The sequence below is a fragment of the Trachemys scripta genome, chromosome 1 (assembly GCF_013100865.1).
Source record: "Trachemys scripta elegans isolate TJP31775 chromosome 1, CAS_Tse_1.0, whole genome shotgun sequence".
Taxonomy (NCBI): Eukaryota; Metazoa; Chordata; order Testudines; family Emydidae; genus Trachemys; species Trachemys scripta.
Window position 1 is genome coordinate 144,087,631 of NC_048298.1, and position 18,521 is coordinate 144,106,151.

General features: G+C 48.9%; 1 protein-coding gene across 3 annotated transcripts in view; it reads left to right on the forward strand.

Moving 5' to 3' along the window:
- Positions 1–18,521, forward strand: part of HGD (homogentisate 1,2-dioxygenase) — a 41,016-nt gene that overhangs the window by 7,765 nt on the left and 14,730 nt on the right. Inside the window, exons 3-10 of one of the 3 annotated variants that reach the window (XM_034788488.1) lie at positions 1,092–1,164; positions 1,674–1,762; positions 5,961–6,066; positions 11,295–11,354; positions 12,193–12,284; positions 13,338–13,372; positions 17,232–17,311; positions 17,808–17,907. In XM_034788488.1, the coding sequence (XP_034644379.1) occupies positions 1,092–1,164; positions 1,674–1,762; positions 5,961–6,066; positions 11,295–11,354; positions 12,193–12,284; positions 13,338–13,372; positions 17,232–17,311; positions 17,808–17,907 (635 nt within the window). The remainder of the gene's footprint in view (positions 1–1,091; positions 1,165–1,673; positions 1,763–5,960; positions 6,067–11,294; positions 11,355–12,192; positions 12,285–13,337; positions 13,373–17,231; positions 17,312–17,807; positions 17,908–18,521) is intronic. The other 2 variants (XM_034788497.1, XM_034788505.1) reach the window with 2 other exon arrangements.

Below are 18,521 nucleotides of genomic sequence, written 5' to 3' on the forward strand. Positions count from 1 at the left end.
TAAACACAAGTCACGGATGGGTTAAATGCAGTCTAGAGGCCCACCTATCTCCACAATGCAGCCTACATAACTATAGGTCTCATTATGCAGTGCTCCATCCTGATGCTTGGCATGCTCATTACATGCTGGGACCTGTAATCTCCAAGGGCTGCTCTATTCAAAATGAAGGCAACTGCAACTTGCACCAGTTTATGCAAATTAGATGCAGCCCTCAGACTCCTGGTTGCCTGTGCAGCCCCTCAGTTGGGCAAAGTTTGGTTGCCCCAGACAATACACAGTGTCAAAACAGTTAATACAAGATTTGAGAATGAGTAAAAAATACCAGGTCCCAAAGGTCCCTCTGCAGTATTTATAAGGCAGGCATCTGCAGTGATGCAAGCTAAGATAAAAACTATGGGGGCTATTCATCCCCCCACTTCAGAGCATACCATACTCACAAGGTGAGGTTTAAGGATTGAAGAACTAGGTGCATTATGAAGGCTTTACATTTTACTCTCACACACCTGGCACTGGATGCTGTTAGGGCAGAATGGGAGACTGCATGGACCACTGGTCTGTTTTGATACAGCAGGGTGGCAGGATAACTGCAGATGGACTATAGGCCTGATCTGGTACAACAGGTACCTGGAGATACCAAATGAGACAGACTATTTGTCTGTTCCACTAGGGCATTTATCTGGGTGCCTTTGTTTCGCACTGAGTTCACAACAAAGAGATGCCAGTCTAATTAAATGAAAACCGTTAGCCCCTTTCCTTGAAGAACAAATATTTCACCTATAAACTCATAGCAATTGTTTCACTCCACAGCAGCCAGAACCAAGGGAAAGGCAGAGCGAAGTGGGGGAGTTTGCACCCAGCTGAGTCACTGAGCTGATTGTTCTGAAACCCTGCACAAATGCAAAGAATTCCACAAAGGCCACCAGGGGGAGCTAACCCCATTAGCATCTGGAGGCACTGTCCCATTTTTAATGTCCACAGTACGGATCCTTTCCCTAGGTGAGGGGTAGTATAGTTAGGGGAACCATGGCAGTGATGGAGGGAAGTATTCATTCTCTGTGCAGTGGTTGTATACTTACATACATTTGTTGCAGCTCCTGTAGCGCTATGAGCCAGGGGCCTTTACCAGCACTCTGCAGACAATGCAACTTTCTTACCAAGAGCCAGGTAAACATAAAGCATGGGACAGGAAATCCCAGTTCTGGGATCCTGATCAGTCCCTCCAAACATCCTGACGATAAAACAATGTGCTTGATAACCTGATTGATGTTTTAGTTGCTTTATTGATAATTCCCCTTTCCTTTGACAGCCCCCATAAGTGTTGCTCCTTAGTGGTTGTTCTAGAACTTGATGTGTACCCTAGCCTCTTCTTTGATTCCTTAGAGCGCTGTGTAAGCTCCAGTGTATAGGGAAATTGATTCAGAGGCTGGCTGATACCCACTGTATCTCTAACCTCATGAGAGATGGAGGCACCATGCAAATATCATCACTGGTTAATCCTGGTATCAGTGAGCAGAGGATGAGGCCATTGACAAGGTCCATACCATTCTGAGCGAGTGGACTAGGCTCCAGACCACCTAGAGGAATTGGGAATTTTCTCTGTGCTGATGAGACTAATGCTAATACTTGTGCAGTTGTCTTTAACCGGTGTCCCATCATTTTCTCTTTTGGTTTAGAATAACCCTCAGGTCTGCCCATATGGTCTGTATGCAGAACAGCTCTCGGGCTCTGCCTTCACCTGCCCCAGGTCCACCAATAAGAGAAGGTACCGTGACACTGCCCTGGGACAGCCATGATCTATTGCTGCATGCAGGCAGCAAGGCTGGTGGTGAGATCTGACTGTACATACTCAGTATTTCCTGAGCTTGTAAACAACTCTACTGCATGCTGGGAGGGGAGAACTGTTTGGAAGGGAGAGGAAAAATCTCAGTGGAGTGAAGTAGGTGGTAGATCTTTTGTGGGGGGATGGGAAGGCCATGCTGGGAGTGGGGTGGGGTGCAGATCAAATAGTGAAGGGAAGAGGGAAGGTTTCAGTAGGATCAGGGGAAAGGGACAAAAGGTCTCAGGTGAGGGTGATGAGGATGAGCTGGTGAGGAAGAAGAAGGTCTCATGGAATGGGATCTGTAGGTGAAGAGGGAGGGATAGTTTCTCTGAGAGGAGGATCTGAGTGCTCTGGGAAACGAGGTGAGGGTCTCAGCCCAGTTGCTAGTGGCCATCACAAAAACACACCCTCAGAATTGGCCCTTATTGGCCCCTTGTTGGCAGTGTCAGAAGATGGGCTATGGGACTTGAACTTTCCTCTCATGCTAGAGAACGTCCCTGTGGGTCAGGGTTGAGGCCCACTGGCAGTGGCTGGGATGGGGGAAGCTCCCACTGCCGCCACCGGGCTGTATTTGATCTGTGGATAAGAAGAGGCGTTGGACTGTGGGCCGTCAAACTGGCACCAGCATGCAATTTACCACAAAGAATTCTCATCAGATGCTGGAAACAGAGAGTTGCTGTTTTGAAGAAAAAGTCCTGAAGTTCAGGCCATTGCCTGATTGCAAGAGATTGGTTTATCATGTCACTGCTCCTGCAGAGGCTTTCTGTCCCCTCCATTGTTCAATCAAATGAAAGGCAGATGCATCATCTGAGCTGCCTACCAGTGCTCTGCTCTCCAGGCTGGTGCCATCTCTCAGGGTGCGTGGGAAAGGGGATGACTCATTGTTTCTGCATGGAAATGTCCTTGATGGAAATTTTCCATCTCCCAAGGAAGAGCTCCTTCCCCCCCCCGCCCCCCAAACTGCAGTGAGCAACCTTAACAAGGCAGAGAGGCTGTGGCATCCCTGTTCATTGCCTTCCTGATTATCTCTGGCCACCTGCCTGGTTCAAAGCCCATCTCCTGGCTTAGCCCATTTTCTGTGTGCATGCTAGCTCAGGCACCAGGTGTCGAGAGGAAAAGAGGCTCAGGAGCTGGCATAGAGGACAGAAAGGTAGTAGAGTGCAGATCCATGTATCCAAAGGTTCAGGGCCTTGGGTTATATCAGGGCTTCATAGGAAAGAAGGCCTGTGGTGGAAAGCAGGGCTAGGCTGGAACTCAAAGCCCAGGCCTGACTCCCTCTGCAGTGTTCAAAATGCAAACTCAGATGTGGGTTCTTGAACCCCTCTCTAGCTGAACGGGCGTGCTCTGAGCTCCCGACCCCATAGCACAGTACAGAACAGGCCAGGTGGTTTTTCAGGACGGACAGCTTGAAAGGGGCTGTGCTTGAAGAGAGAAATTAGAAGGCAAAATAATCTCAGGAGACAGAATTACACTTTGGTTTCCTGGAGTTTGGTTAAACAGGTTTGCACTGAAATTCCCATGCTACATTTGCCCTCTACAGCCCGGTTTCCTCAGGGGAGCAGGTGTGTGTGTTAACCCTTTCATTGCTACCCAGACAAGACTGTGCTTCTAAAGGGGAAGTGGCAGCACTAGTTAAATATGTTCACCAGGAAGGCAAGGAATGCTGGGCCGAGCTGAATCACAGAGCATGTTGCACCTGCCCTGCTTTGGCTGTTGCAGATGTGTAACACCGAGAGACCCCAGTTGTCGGCAGACTGGATCAAACCTGGGACCTCTGGAGCTCAGTGCATGAGCCTCTACTGCATGAGCTAAAAGCCAACTGGCTCTTAGCTAAGACTGTAGAGCAGACTCATTTACTCTCTCTCTAAGGGCTTGTCTTCACTTACATTTTATAGCGCTCTAACTTGCTGGCTCAGGGGAGTGAAAAATCACCCCCCTGAGCACAGCAAGTCTGAGCGCTTTAAAGCGCCAGTGTAAACAGGCTCCGAGTGCTGGGAGCCAATCCCCTCATGGAGGTGGATTACCGGGAGCGCTGGGAGAGCTCTCTCCCCGCGCTCGCAACCACACTTGCACTTCACAGTGCTGCCGTGGGAGCGTTCTCGCGACAGCGCTTTGAAGTTTCCAGTGTAGCCACGCCCGAAGTGGTCTCAGTGCCACTAGATGGGACAGAACACCACACCCAGGAGGTGTGTGGGTTACAGATGTGCTGCATTCCACATGAGGTGTGGCTGTTTCCGCTCCACACGGTGGAGAATGATGCATTGCCCAAGGCCAATGACCCAAACAAACAGTTTCTGGAGCACAATTTGTTTCTGCTTCAAAGGAAAGTAAATCAAGTCATTCAGTTCCATCCTGTTCAGCAAAGTCTGCAGCTTTGGGCTGGGATCTCATTAGGTTTCATAGACTAGGCAGGGACATGTCTAGCTAGTGCTTGGATAGAGATCTCTGGAGAAAACCCACATGGATTTGGGAACCGCTGTTGATGAAAGAGTAAGTGATGGTAAGACTAAGATTTTGTCACGGATATTTTTAGTAAAAGTCAGGGTCAGGTCACGAACAATAATGAAAAATTCACGGAAGTCGTGACCTGTCCCTGACTTTTACTAAAAACATCCATGATAAAATGAGGAGCCTGGGCAGCTGCAGGTGGGCTGGGAGCTCCAAGGTCCCCCTCCACTGGGGGTCCGAACTCCGGGGCTTCCCCCTGCTGCCACGGAGGCTGGGAGTTCTGGGGGTCCCTTCTGCTGCCCACGGAGGCGGATAGCTGTGGGGGCCCCCAGGGTGGTGAGGAGCAGCAGGGATCCCCACTGATGGCCGCAGCAGCTGGGAGCCCCAGTGGTCCCCCCTGCCGCCTGCAGAGGCTGAGAGCTCTGGGGGTTCCCCCCTGCCACCCATTGGGGGGGTCCCCCCCGCCGTCCGCGGTGGCAGGAGCTACAGAGATCACTCCGTTGCCAGAGGCAGCCGGGAGTGGCAGGGGGCCCCCCTGCCATCTGCAGGGACAGTTAGTGGCGGGGGGCCCTCCTACTGCCCACGGTGGCCGGGAGCTGCAGGTGGTCCGCCTTCCACCAGTGGCAGCAGGGGACCCTGCAGCTCCCAGCCGGGGCTGGCTGAAGTCACGGAGGTCACGGAATCCGTCACTTCTGTGACCTCCATGACTAAATCACAGCCTTAGTGATAGGTAACCCAGTGTGGTGCTAGGGGGTGTCATCTTTCATGAAACCTAGGCCCTGACTACCTGTGCTCACTAACCATCCCATGGCACTATTTGCAGGAGTACGATGTTACTTCCAGTAACCTGGCCAAATGCAAATTCTAGCAATTACCTTCTGCCTGCTTATAACTCCCCTGTAGTTTTAGGATATGTCTTCACTGCACAGTCAACCCGAGCTCTTACCTGGGTTATAGGCCAACCTCCCTCCCATCCACACAGAAACTCTCTGGCCTGGGTTTTTAGGTTCTGTTAAGACCAGGCTAGCTGACCCAACTGGGGAGGATTAGAACCCATGCTTTGCTTTCACTCTGGCTACAACCCAGGACACAGGCTAAATTACTCAAGTGTTGATAGTCCTCCAGTGCCTTCCCACAGTTCCCCAGGAGGTATAGACAAGTTTTCCTGAAATTGACAGAATGGACTAGGAAACAATCCCAGAGCATTTCAGTACGCAGAACCATGGGCTATGCCCCCAGACACACACAAGCAAGAGGGGAAACTGTGAGGACACAGTAACAGGGGTAGGGCTTTGCAGGGTGGCTTCTAACATCCAGGCTAGGCTAACCCTGGTGCCAGTCATCCCCATTAACTGGGCAGTGAAGAGACACCTTTAGTTAAATACTATGTTCTTCACTGCCAGCTCTCAACTGTTGTGTAGTGTTGCTGCGTGCTGTTAAACAGCCTCTGAATTCAACCCCAGATGTGGCTGCATTTCCATGAGAGATAAGGTTATCCATATTCATATGTCTGTGTGTAATTATGGCCCATAAAGTACTTTGGGATCTATATAACTGTGAGGATTGATTGGAGAATTAACACACAAGAGGTCCACTTGATCTCATTTAAAATTTCATAGGTGCTGTCAAGAGCACAGAAACAGCTATTTGGAGAGTCTGGGCTTGGTCTCACTGGTGTTTTCTTTCTCTGTAGCTGGCTGTATAGAATTCTACCCTCTGTCTGTCACAAGCCCTTTAAACCCATGGATCAAGGCCACCTGACGCACAACTGGGATGAAGCGGAGACTGAACCCAATCAGGTAACCTGATCTGAAGAGAGGGAACATCAGTATATGGAAACTCTATGACTGTGTTCAATGGCAGCCCCACCATGCCTAATGCACAATGGGAACTGAACTTTTAAAATGTTTGTTAGCATGAATCCGGCACTGAAATAAAGACAAATGTGTGTTATTAAAATCCCAAAGACACATTTTGATTCTGACAATACTATAACAACAGATGACTGCTCTACCTTAGTCTCTTCCATCCAAAGATCTCCATGCACTCTACAAAGAGTACTCAATCCTCCCACACCCGAGGCAGGAGGGTAAATATTCATATCCCCATTTTATAGATAGGGAAGCTAAGGCACCAAGCAGTTAAGTGACTTGACCAATCAGTCACACAGTGAGTCCCTGTGACTAGAATCCAAGAATCCTGACTCCCAGCCCTGCGTTTCAACTACTAGAGCGTGCTTCCTCACATACATGTTAGCAAATTGGGTGCTGCCCTTGGTCTCTTGGCTTGTAATCAGCACAGCCCTTGTAGTCACCGAATTTGGGCAGTGCTCAAGGCTTCCCCCAAGCCATGGTCCCATGCTTGCCACCTCTGCTGCTGCCCCTTCTCAGTAGGGCCAGGTTAACCTTTTGTGGGCCCGGCGCCAAACATATTTGTGGGCCCCCATGGGGGCAATGGAGCATGGCACAGGGAGGTTGGCCCCCGGAGTGAGGGGGCGGCCAGAGGCAGTGGAGCATGTCAGGAGCAGCCCTGCTCCGCCCAGCCCCATCCAAGAGCACTGTTTACAAACCAGCAGTTGCCAGATGCACACTGGCCCACCGGGCCCTGTGCTGCCAGCATGCCCCTTCCCCTCGGGGATAGGCCCATGCTGTGCCACACAACCTCCCCTCACCCTGCACCCCCCCAATTCTCTATGACCAGCATCCCCCGGACCTGTTATGCCCAGCGCCTCCCCACAGACTCCCCCATCACAACTGCCCAGCACCCCACACAGGACCCCCACTCCCTAGCACCCCAACACTCACAGACCTCTCCCACCACCCAGCACCCACCCAACAGACCCCCCCCCACAGCTTAGCACCCAAAACATACAAATCTCCCCCAGTGCCCTCGCCCCTCACACTCCCCACTAGGATTGCCAATTTTGGTTGGATATATTCCTGGAGAGGTCATCACATGACATAATCTTTAATTCAAGATTAATCTTTAATTCCTGGAGACTCCAGGCCAATCTGGGAGGGTTGGCAACCCTACTCCCCACATGCCCCCCCAGAGACCCATTCCCCAATGCCCTGCCCCCCAGCCGCACTCACTGGCCTTGCTGAGCTAGCGCAGAGCAGGGATCCCCCCTCCCAGCACAGTGCTAGGGGGCAGGACACTGAAGCTTGGGAGTGGCTCCGTCTCCCGGGATCCCACCCAGCCCTGCCTGCCTGGTTGCAGGAGTGGGTGGGGGAGGGCAGCCACCAACTTCTCCAGCCTGCCACTTCTGCAGAGCAGTAGGGAGAGGCAAGCCCCACCCCTGGTGAGCCCAAAGGGGACAGTCACCAGCCCAGAGCAGCAGAGACTGAGGACTCTTCAGGCCGTCAGCAGCCAGCACCAGTGATGGGGGCGGAGAGGAGCCCTCAGCCAGCCAGCCGGCTGAGAGGAACTAGCAGTGTGGGGGGCAAGGGCCAGGGGGTGGAGAGAAGCCAGCAGCTCAGGGCGCAGCACAAGTGGAGCAGGCCAGGCTGGGGCCCCTTTTGAGCGTGGGCCTGGACCCATGGTGCCACTGGCGCCATTGTAAACCCGGTACTGTTTCTCAGTTTTCCCAGTCAAAAGGTCGTCTGACTCCCACCGAGCAGGCAGAGGAGCAGATCGTCCCCACAACACATTTCCTCCGCTTGTTTTTGGAGATGTTACTCCCTTCCCGTGTGTTTCTCCTCAGCCCTCCTTGGAAATCAGGTTTTGTTCTAGAGAGTCATGCAGAGCGATTGCATTTGTCCTCCTCTTTTATGGCCTTGCCATCATCTTTAATCATGATTTCCTCTCCCCATCAGCCACACAGCATTTGGTTTTGCTAATCTGCCTCGTTCCTCCTGCCATCCTTCCCTCTCTGTGTTCTTGTATTCATTGGCTCTAGCGTCTCTCGGGTTTTATCCTCGATGCATCATCATTAGCTAATTTCCAGCCAGCCGGTGGCCCCACTATTTATCTCAATATTCTCCCAGTTGTGCTGGAATATGTTTTCCAGTCACTGTGACAGGGTCATATTTGTGTGTCTTTGTCTGACGCTCCTTCGTAGCTGAAGTTTTGATGGTTTCTATTATAGCCTCATCCATCCCTCATCCCCTTTCACAAACAGAACTTAAGATGATGATTATTTATTAATATAGGTACCTCTAAAGGACCCATCCCGGAAGTATCTGGAGCTATTTATTTACATTACATTGGTTTCCTGAAGGAAGAGTGACAAAACTGCTATCCCTTCCCTCACAGCTTAAAGCCACCGTAATCAAATCTAGGAGGATAATTTCCTAGAGCTGAAGACTATTGCCGGAGAGGAGATTAAAGACAATCTAGGCATGGCGCAATATCTCAATGAATATTTTGCATCGGTGTTTAATGAGGCCAATGAAGGTATTAGGGATACTAGCACCACTACAGAGGGGCATTCAGGATGGGGGATTACCGTATCCGAGGTAGAAACAAAACTTGAATGCCTTAATGGGGCTAAGTCGGGAGGACCGGACGATTTTCATCCGAGAATATTGAAGGAATTGGCACGGGAAATAGCAGGCCCGTTAGCGATAATATTTAATGAATCTGTAAACTCGGGGGTGGTCCCGTTAGACTGGAGAATAGCTAATGTGGTTCCTATTTTCAAGAAAGGGAAAAAAAGTGATCCGGGTAACTACAGGCCTGTTAGTTTAACATCTGTAGTGTGCAAGGTGTTAGAGAAAATTCTGAAAGAGAAACTAGTTGAGGACCTGGAGGTTAGTGGCAATTGCGATAAATTACAACATGGTTTTACGAAGGGCAGATCGTGCCAAACGAATCTGATCTCCTTCTTTGAGAAAGTAACGGATTTATTAGATAAGGGAAATGCGGTGGACCTAATATACCTGGATTTCAGTAAAGCGTTTGATACTGTACCCCATGAGGAATTATTGGTTAAACTGAAAAACATGAGGATCGATATGAAAATCCAGAGGTGGATAAGGAATTGGTTAATGGGGAGAATGCAGCGGGTCGTATTAAAGGGTGAACTGTCGGGTTGGAGGGAGGTTACTAGTGGAGTGCCTCAAGGCTCGGTTTTGGGACCCATTTTATTAATTTATTTATAACTGACCTCGGGACCGATTGCAGGAGTGGGCTGATAAAGTTTGCGGATGATACGAAGGTGGGAGGCGTTGTAAATTCGGAGGAGGATAGGGATATCCTGCAGGGAGACTTGAATGAGCTTGTGAATTGGAGTATCAGGAATAGGATGAAATTTAATAGTAAAAAGTGTAAGGTAATGCATTTGGGGATGACTAATAAAAATTTTAGTTACAAGATGGGGACGCATTGGTTAGAAGTAACGGAAGAGGAGAAGGACCTAGGGGTCCTGGTAGACCGCAGGATGACTATGAGTCGACAATGCGACGTGGCGGTGAAAAAAGCCAATGCTGTCTTGGGATGCATTAGGCGAGGTATATCTAGTAGGGATAAGGAGGTCCTGCTTCCGTTGTACAAGGCGCTGGTGAGACCTCATTTGGAGTACTGTGTGCAGTTCTGGTCTCCCATGTTTAAAAAAGATGAACTTAAACTGGAACGGGTGCAGAGAAGGGCCACTAGAACATCCTTTCTCCCCTGGATATCAGTCCATCCACACTTTCTTTAAACTGCCCCTGCCACTTAAAAAAGTATCAGACTTATTTAGTACAAGTGAAAGGCAATTCATAATTATTTCACTCAAGTCTTTTTCATTTATACTTTCTTGATCCATGTTATTACCTTTTAAAAATAATTAATATCCTGTAGCACAAAGACCTACAACGCTTACTTCCCTGTGCTCAGTAAGAGACTCTGCCAGGAGCAAGAGCTGCTTGGCTGCCCTGACCCGGCTGCCCATGACCGGGCTTGAACCACAGGACTTCTTTGTAAGCAGATGGCTTCAGAGAACAGAGCAATTATCTGCCACTAGCAGTGCCAAGCCTGGTGTGCAGCTGATTAATAAGTGATGAACTCCTGCACTGTTTCACTCAGAGGTGCATGTGGTGTGGCCCAGCACACCACCACTTCCTTTTCCTCCTAAGGTTAATCTTCAAGGAGACTCTGACAAGTCATTTAGGCTCAAAATTTAGATTTTTGTTTTTTTAAATGTTACATGATTTAAAAAGAACTGTCACCAGAGAGCCTGACTCTGCCCTCGGATCCACCAGTGTTAATCAGGAATAACTCCATTAAAACACAGACACTTACACTGGAGTAAACTTGGAGTACATGTCCAGGGGTCTCAGCAGGCATGTAGTGGGGTGGCTACCCCGAGCCACCACCTGTGATACCCCAACGACACCGCTATTTTTACTGTGCTAGCTCGAGCAGAGTTAGCTCAGGTACATCTATGCAAGTGGGAATCACACTTCTCACCTCATGTGTAGACATACCTTCAGTGTCACTGAGATCATAATTGGGGCCCAAAGCTTTCTGGGTGTTGTAGGAGTTTTATTTAATTGAAACCTGTCTCCACAGTGTTAGGAGCCTGAGAACCAGAGAGCGAAACTGACTGCCATAGTGCCATTCCAAGTAATATATACTTCTCGAGCACCTTTTATGTGAGCAACTCCAAGTGCTTTACCAACAGCAGTTATCTGAGCCCGCAGCCCTCCTGTCTGACAGGTGGGGAAACTGAGGCATGGAGCATAGACGTGAGTAGCCCAGAGTCATGCAACAAGTGAGTGGTCGCATGCTGAGCAGAGCACAAAATGAAACAAACAGCATCAGTGGTGACGAGTCAGTTAATCTGAAATTCTTTGCATGTCAGGTGGTGTTAGTAACACAGGGAAGGACAGGTTTTAAATAGGAATTTCAAGCGTGGCAGCTCCCAGGTAAGAAAACAGGTTTGCAAAATAATATTTTTTAAATCCCCTGCGAAGAAGAAAACCCCCAAAATACCCAGCAGAGGGCAGGGCGACGGCATGGAGGGCTCTCCGTTCTTTTTAGCTGGCATTGTTCATATTGTAATGGCTGGCATTTCCTTCCTTCCTTTGTGTTTGCTTGATTCTAGCTCAGATGGAAGCCTTTTGGGATCCCAAGAGCCTCTGAAAAAAAACTGGACTTTGTGAGCGTAAGTCAAGCAGCTGGAGCCTCCCAAGGCGTTTCCCTTCTTTGTAGAGTTTAGTAGAGCAGATAGCAATACTGTGCAGTTTACAGAGGGGGAAACTGAGGCACAGAGAGCCCACTGACTTCCCTAAGTTCACACAGTGAGTGAGTCAATGGCAGAGCTAGGAATAGAACCCAGGAGTCCTGCTCTTACTACTAGATTGTACACTGGCAATAAACAGAGTCTGGGTAAAGAGTAGCCAAGCCTCGCGTATAGCGTTCTGGTACTGAAAAGTCGGAAGGGCTTTTTGCAGCCATAGATCCCTAACTGAAATCAACCGGGCCACTCAAAGCCAGAATTCCCTACCCTCCCAAGCTGGGTCTGACTCCGGAACTACAGAGTGAGAGATTCGCTCCTCCCTGGGGATAGACAGAGGATAGATAGACTCCAGCTGAGCCCAGCCCCATTCCTCTTACGAGCTCCCTAGCAAATGCTGTGAGGAGGACAGACACCCAGGGTAGCTCATCTCCTTGGGGAGAGGGTGTTCCCTGCTCCCTACCAGTGACTACTGGGCTGGGTCTGTGTCTTCTGCCACAGTTTTCAAAACCTCGCCTCTTTACTGGGCTTTAGAGAAGCTTCGTGCTGCTGCTCTGCTGCATATTCAGCTTTGAGTGATCTCCAAAGATCAGGGTCATTTTAAACAACAGTCCCGCGGAGATAGGGACCCCAGCCAGCAGAGGTGGGATCTGCGAGGAAGGAGGGAGTCCAGCCAGTGGGGCGAGCCCCATCAAAGGGGATGGAGGGATCTTGTCTCCATCCAGCTACCTGCTGCTCTTTCTAACTCAGTGTGTTTGTCTCCTAGGGTTTGCACACATTGTGTGGAGCTGGGGAGCCCAAGTCACGCAATGGGATTGCCATCCACATCTTCACCTGTAACACCTCCATGATTAATAGGTCAGTGACTATTAGATTTGAGGTCAAGGTTTTCCAGGGCTGTTAGTTTGCAAGTGTTAGGCTTTGTCTACACTAGCACTTCTGTCGGCAAAACTTTTGTTGTTCAAAGGTGTGAAAAAACACATCCCTGACCGACATAAGTTTTTGGTGTGGACAGCGTAATGTTGGCGGGAGACATTCTCCAGCTGACATAGCTACTGCCACTCGTTGGAGGTGGTTTAACTATGCCAACGGGAGAGCTCTCTCCCACCAGCAAAGAGTGACTGCACATGAGACCTTACAACAGCACAGCTGTAGTGGTACAGCTCAGCTGTGCCGCTGTAAGGTTCGTAGTGTAGACATAGCCTTAATGTTAGTTTGCAACCATCCCAGTACCATCTGTAATTCATTGCAAATGCTCGCTGAGTGCACAGACCACACACCAACTATTTTGCAAATAACAATGCCTAGATATCCCCTAAATTCATGTGCACACAACAAAAGCACTTGGATACTATGGTGATGGGTGGTATAGAAAGCCCTAACAGATTGCACTCCCTTAGGTAAACATCATGTATAGAGAGGGGTGCACATTGATCGGCAGGGAGGTGGGAATGGTGAAGAGTTGGGGCTGCAGAGATAAGAAGTGCTTTTCTGCAGCGTTCATAGAACCTTATCCCACAGACCAAGCTTACCCTTGGAGGTCAATAATACTTAATATCACACCTGACAGACATTAGCAGTTCCTCACAACGATTCTGTCAGGTGGGTCAGCATCATAATCTCCATTTTACAGATGGGGAAATGGAGGCTCAGAGTGGGGAAGTGATTTGCCCAAGGTCATAGAGGAAGGACATTAGCAGAGGCAAGACTAGTCCTCAGGAGTTCCTAGTTCTGTGCTTTGTGCATTAGATCATCCTGCCTCTTGCATGCCTCTATGTGCTGAGTCTCCACCAACCCAGTGAGTGGGGCTCCCAAGGTTGCCTCCATTGACATCACTGACACTCTACCTGCTCAAGAGACCCTCATGTTACAGCCTGTAATATGTGTGTGCCTGTGCTCCTTTTTCTTTAGGTGCTTTTACAATTCAGATGGAGATTTCCTGATAGGTGAGTTACTGATGTGACTTCTATTTCCCCCCATCATTGCTAATCTCTGTTGCCATCAGCCCTCCTCTCTGTTTCTCCCAACACCTGGTTCATTCTTCCTTCTGGGAAGGTTTGGACTGGTGGTCAGTGATCAACATCACTCCTGGACCATCCAAAATGAGGTGGGTTAGTAATGGTTGAGTTGTCTACCACATTCAGCTTCTCTCTCTCAGCCCAGGATTGTAAGTCTCTTTTTTTTAACAGGGCCCAGATTCCTTGGCTAGCTAGTCAGTGTCTGATTCCTAGTGCTCTGCATCTATATGCTATTGTGGGAATCCTATTAGGCATGTCATAAAAGCCCTTGAGGTTTTCTGCAAACTATAAACCCTGGGATTGATAGACAGCTCACAGTTTTGCTTCAGTCTAAGACTAGTGAGTCTTTGACAGCGGATCTGTGCTCCTGAGTTCCACCAGACTAGGGCGTCCAAACTTGCAACAATAAGTGTTGCATTGGCACTTGAAATGCATGCATATTTAAATACTTTATTTCACCAAAAATAAATGCATGTGGCCCTGATATTTGTTTATATCTTTTTTGATTGATTAATAGAAATGACTTGGTGATGAACTCATTCATCTGCAAAACCCCCAAAATACCAAACTGCAGTTCCTCAGCTCTCTCCCCTCCATGAGGTGAAAGGGAGAGGGTACACTGCATGATTTCACAGGCCTTCCAGTTACAGTGTGGGCCCTCCTGGGCCAGTACATTCAAGAGAACGAATGCAAAGGTTAACTAAAGACCATTAGCCCCCCACTCTAGTAGAGTGGAGAGTTAACCATTCTGGGCCTCTGCTGTGTATCAAAGAAGTGAAGGGGCAACCACATGGAAAGCAGGATCCTGTAGCTCTTGGAGACACAGTTTGCATCTTTGGTGAAGGGGAGAGGCTCCTCACATGAGAGAATGTGTTGAGTAATCCCCGGAACCACTGCCTTGACGTATAGTGCAATAGTAACCTCTGTCCCCCCCACCCCCTTTTTTTTTTTTTTTTTGTATTCTCAGAGTTCAGAAGTTTGGACTCACTGCCACTCAAAAATTAATGTATTCTCCTAGTGGAGTAGGCACAAGGGAATAGGAACTGACTAGCTGGCTCTGGGGATTGGCATATGGAGCCTTTTGCATCTAGGTCTCTAGTTTAAATCCATCCTCGGCTGCTAGGCCCAGATCCTCAAAGGTGCTTAGGCACCTTGTTTCCTTTGGTTTCAATCGGAGTTAGGCACCTAAATATTTTTGAGGAGCTGGGCCCTGGTGACTGAACACTGCTCCCATCTAATGGCTCTTCACTGGCCCTTAGGTGAAATGAATCTGAGGAACTCAGGCCAGTTCTTAGTGGATATATAAACCAATCACCGCTGTCATTAACTGGACTTCTTGTTGTCAGTTTAACCTGAGACCAAGTACTGAATGGCTCAAGAAGGCTGAATTTGCGTCTTACCCCTCAAGGTGATCCCGCTGGCTGGAGAGCAGTGAGAAGCACAGTTGCACTACTGCAGCCTGCTCTGTGGATACAGAGCGGTCAGTCTGGCATCATTCATCAGCAGTTGCTTCTTCGAACAACAAAAGATCGTGTTTCTGTACTATTTTTCTGTCTGAGCGATTTGTTTGCCTGCAACATTAGTCCTTGCTGATCTTAAATGCAAAAAAGAGGCTTATAAGAAGTGGAAGATTGGACAAATGACCAGGGAGGAGTATAAAAATATTGCTCAGGCGTGCAGGAGTGAAATCAGGAAGGCCAAATCACACTTGGAGTTGCAGTTAGCAAGAGATGTTAAGAGTAACAAGAAAGGTTTCTTCAGGTATGTTAGCAACAAGAAGAAAATCAAGGAAAGTGTGGGCCCCTTACTGAATGAGGGAGGCAACCTAGTGACCGACGATGTGGAAAAAGCTCATGTACTCAATGATTTTTTTGCCTCTGTCTTCACGCACAAGGTCAGCTCCCAGATTGCTGCACTGGGCAGTACAGCATGGGGAGAAGGTGACCAGCCCTCTGTGGAGAAAGAAGTGGTTCGGGACTATTTAGAAAAACTGGACGTGCACAAGTCCATGGGGCCGGATGCGCTGCATCCGAGGGTGCTAAAGGAGTTGGCGGGTGAGATTGCAGAGCCATTAGCCATTATTTTTGAAAACTCATGGCGATCGGGGGAGGTCCCAGATGACTGGAAAAAGGCTAATGTAGTGCCCATCTTTAAAAAAGGGAAGAAGGAGGATCCGGGGAACTACAGGCCAGTCAGCCTCACCTCAGTCCCTGGAAAAATTATGGAGCAGGTCCTCAAGGAATCAATTATGAAACATTTAGAGGAGAGGAAAGTGATCAGGAACAGTCAGCATGGATTCACGAAGGGGAAGTCGTGCCTGACTAACCTAATTGCCTTCTATGATGAGATAACTGGCTCTGTGGATGAGGGGAAAGCAGTGGATGTGTTATTTCTTGACTTTAGCAAAGCTTTTGATACGGTCTCCCACAGTATTCTTGCCACCAAGTTAAAGAAGTATGGGCTGGATGAATGGACTGTAAGGTGGATAGAAAGCTGGCTAGATCGTCGGGCTCAACGGGTAGCGATCAATGGCTCCATGTCTAGTTGGCAGCCGGTTTCAAGTGGAGTGCCCCAAGGGTCGGTCCTGGGGCCGGTTTTGTTTAATATCTTTATTAATGATCTGGAGGATGGTGTGGACTGCACTCTCAGCAAGTTTGCAGATGACACTAAACTAGGAGGCGTGGTAGATACACTAGAGGGTAGGGATCGGATACAGAGGGACCTAGACAAATTAGAGGATTGGGCAGAAAAAAACCTGATGAGGTTCAACAAGGACAAGTGCAGAGTCCTGCACTTAGGACGGAAGAATCCCATGCACTGCTACAGACTAGGGACCGAATGGCTAGGTAGCAGTTCTGCTGAAAAGGACCTAGGGGTCACAGTGGACGAGAAGCTGGATATGAGTCAACAGTGTGCTCTTGTTGCCAAGAAGGCTAACGGCATTTTAGGCTGTATAAGTAGGGGCATTGCCAGCAGATCGAGGAACGTGATCGTTCCCCTTTATTCGACATTGGTGAGGCCTCATCTGGAATACTGTGTCCAGTTTTGGGCCCCACACTACAAGAAGGATGTGGAAAAATTGGAAAGAGTCCAGCGGAGGGCAACAAAAATGATTAGGGGTCTGGAGCACATGACTTATGAGGAGAGGCTGAGAGAACTGGGATTGTTTAGTCTCCAGAAGAGAAGAATGAGGGGGGATTTGATAGCAGCCTTCAACTACCTGAAGGGGGGTTCCAAAGAGGATGGAGCTCGGCTGTTCTCAGTGGTGGCAGATGACAGAACAAGGAGCAATGGTCTCAAGTTGCAGTGGGGGAGGTCCAGGTTGGATATCAGGAAAAACTATTTCACTAGGAGGGTGGTGAAACACTGGAATGCGTTACCTAGGGAGGTGGTGGAGTCTCCTTCCTTGGAGGTTTTTAAGGCCCGGCTTGACAAAGCCCTGGCTGGGATGATTTAGCTGGGAATTGGTCCTGCTTTGAGCAGGGGGTTGGACTAGATGACCTCTTGAGGTCCCTTCCAACTCTGATATTCTATGATTCTATGATTCTATGCTTCTGTTTGCTGCTTACAGACAACATTTCTCCCTAGGCCAGAGTGTGAGGTTGATGGTGGGGTCAGGAAGAACAGAGTGCATCTGCAGCTAAGAGAATCAGGAGCCTCCCTAGGAGGCTGGTAGCGTACGGGGAGAAGAATGAATGTGCAGATTGAAGCTTCTAAACTGTGACTTTTGGTGACAGGAAAACCCTCCAGTTCCTCAGTGTCCTCTGCTTATGTTCCCTTCCCACAGTGCCACAGCAAGGGAAGCTGCTCATCACCACCGAGTTTGGCAAATTGCTGGTGGAGCCCAATGAGATCTGTGTCATTCAGGTGAGGACTAGGCAGGATTCCACCCCCTGTTGGCTTGTTTTTGGAGGGAACCTCCAAAAGCATGCTGCTGACGTTGAAACAGTGAGTTTTGCTCGACCTCAGTTGAACTCCAGAGAGCTGGACTAATTCAGGAGACCTTAAACTTTGCGCAGCAGAGGCTGCATTAGGAACTTGCCACAAACCCCTGGGCTGACCTAATTTGTGTACAGTGCCCCAGTCACCGTACAGCCCCCACCCTAATCTTTAATAGAGAAGCATACAGTGTGGCATGAGCTGCTTGAATCCAGTTTTAGCATTGCATGCTGGGATATGTAAGCTCGGCAAGCCATGCCACCATGTTAAATTTGAGGGCAGCCTTGGGGGGCACCTTGTAGAAGTCAGTTGTCTGCATTTGGCCCCCAAGCTGCACATTAGCCACCTCTGCATGAACCTCTTGTTGGTTGTAACAACCATCTTGAGCTGCTCTTCATATCTACTTTTATTTTTTCCCTCCTAGCAAGGAATGCATTTCAGTGTGGAGGTGTTTGGAGAAACCAGGGGCTACATCCTGGAGGTGTTTGGCGCGCATTTCGAGCTACCTGACCTGGGACCCATCGGTAAAGATTCACCATCAAGTTTACAATGGGTTCCGTGGGGCCAGGGTGCTACAAGAGCAAGGGACTGCGAGCCAAAATCCATTCCTCCTTCCTCCCCAGGCTTTCCATTCACATGGGATACAGAAGGCCAGGTCCATCCTCTTCTTGTAGCAAATGCCCTTTTACGACATAGGAAGGCTTAAAATTTCAAACCTCTCTGCTAAGAATGAATTCGAAGCCTCAGTATGAGATGCTCAATACGAGTCCCGGAGATGCTCTTCAGTTGCTCCCTGACAAATGGACACTATCATTTCACAGAGTAGCCCCCATTCCCAACAAAAAACTTGGAAGGCCATTAATTCCCTGATCCCGCCCCAGAGTAGAGAAATTCCTCTCACCCCAGTCTTGTCCCCCAGCTGGCTCATTCCAAACATGCTCTTGGCCTTTTAGATCTTTATAGATCTACTTGTTGTGGTTTTTTTTTAAACTCCTTTTACAGACATTGGGCTAAATTCTGCTCTCAGCTGCACCGGTATACATCAGTCACTCCAGTGAGTCCGTGGAGGTATTTTGGATTTACACTAGTGTAACTGAGAGAAGAATTTAGCTCTGTGACTATAGTTAGAAATGTAGGG